At 43.0% G+C, this 1,690-nt stretch overlaps 1 protein-coding gene across 1 annotated transcript; it reads right to left on the reverse strand.

Moving 5' to 3' along the window:
* Nucleotides 1-816: 816 nt before the first annotated feature.
* LOC149536169 (uncharacterized) lies at nt 817-1,452 on the reverse strand. Its single transcript, XM_089806242.1, has one exon. The coding sequence runs from the start codon at nt 1,450-1,452 to the stop codon at nt 817-819; it is 636 nt and encodes a 211-aa protein (XP_089662368.1).
* Between the last annotated feature and the right edge of the window lie 238 nt (nt 1,453-1,690).

Raw genomic sequence — 1,690 nt, forward strand, 5'->3', positions numbered from 1 at the left:
AGACACAAGCTAAGAGATGAGCTTGCAAACTTGATCATCGAGGCCAAAGGCATGAAGAATAGCAAAGAGGAACTTCCAATCAACCCTATCATAAGCTTTTGAGAGGTCTACCTTAAGAAGGAATCCTTCCTTTTTGCCCGCCTCAAGAGAGTGGATGACCTCATCAACCGAAACAATTGAATCAAGCATCTGCCTGCCAGGAACAAAGCCAATTTGCTGAGGAGAGATAATCAGAGGGAGAAGTCTAAGGAGCTTGGAAGTGAGAACCTTGGAAATGATCTTATAGAAGGAATTGCAGAGGCTAATGGGCCTGAATTTATCCAGAGAATCAGCCCCCGGGTTTTTAGAGATGAGGATCAGACAGGTAGCATTAAGTTCTTTAAGCCAATTCCTGGCTCCAAAGAACTCTTGAACCGCTTTATCCACATCCTTTTTCACAACATTCCAAAAGATCTAAAAGAAGAAAGTAGGGAAACCATCCAGGCCAGGAGCTTTATCTCCCAGGAGAGAGAAGAGGGCCTGATGGATTTCCTCCAAGGAGGGGATTGCCTTCAACGTGGAGTTGTGGTAATCTTGAAGAATTGGGGGAATGGTTGCCAGGATTTTTTCTTGTTCAGACCCAAAGAGGGAAGGATCAATAGAGAGGAGAGATGAGAAGTAGCAGACAACTTCCTTCTCAATTTCATCCTCTTTGGTAATCTAAACCTGGCCCTTAACAATGTTGGTTATTCTATTATTAGCCTGGTGCTTAAGGGTGGTTAGGTGAAAAAATCTGGTATTGCGGTCTCCTTCCTTCAACCAACTGACTCTTGATCTCTATTTCCAAAAAAGCTCTACCTTAGATATGATGTTGTGTAGATCAGGAAGGATGGCCTTTTCTAGCTGGCTATTATGTGCATTGTATCCTGAATCCTGGATTTCATCCTGAATAGAAGATAGCTGATCAGATACCTCGTCTTTCTCCTGGAAGATGTAGCCAAAGTCAGTTCTATTCCATGATTTGATTTTTCTTTTCACATTTTTCAGCTTCTGGGCAACTCTGTACATTGTAGTGCCTTCAACCTCAATGCTCCACCAATGGGAAATATTACCTTCCAGTGAAAGGTGTGAGAGCCACATTTTCTCAAAGCGGAAAGTGAAGGCCTTGTTTCTAGAAAGGGGGGAGGCAGAAAGAGAAATTGGGGAATGATCAGAGCCCACCTTGGGGAGGAGGGATAATCTACAGGAGTGGGAGAGGATCCATTTGGGGGAGATGAGGGCTCTATCAAGATGAACCTGGATACTATAACCCCCAATTCTTCTATTAGACCAAGTGTAGCTGCCACCTTGAAGGTCCAAATCCAAGAAAGAAAGATTCTGAATGAATGAAGCAAGGTCATGTTTGCTATCCTGATCCGGGGCATGACCCCCCCTTTTGTCTGCATCAGATAGAGGCGAGTTGAAGTCCCCCATTATAATCCCTTTATTCAAGTTACAATTAGAGAAGATGCCAAGGAGCTTGGTCTAGAAGCAGTTCCTTTCTTTCTTAGTATTGGGGGTGTATAGGTTAAGGATTAGCTAAGATTCATTGCTTTGGATGTGAAAAACCTTACAAAGAAGAGCATTAGTAGAGCTGTAAAGAGTAGTTAACTTGAAATCTCTGGTGTTATACAAGGTTAGGACACCACCTAAAGCTCCATCCAAATCAGAA

The sequence above is a fragment of the Cupressus sempervirens genome, chromosome 10, assembly GCF_028749045.1.
Source record: "Cupressus sempervirens isolate cs-2001-9-10 chromosome 10, ASM2874904v1, whole genome shotgun sequence".
NCBI lineage: Eukaryota > Viridiplantae > Streptophyta > Pinopsida > Cupressales > Cupressaceae > Cupressus > Cupressus sempervirens.

Bases quoted from the DNA above. Each gene is read 5' to 3' on its own strand.
- LOC149536169 (XM_089806242.1), bottom strand. From the start codon at position 1,452: ATGGGGGACTTCAACTCGCCTCTATCTGATGCAGACAAAAGGGGGGGT.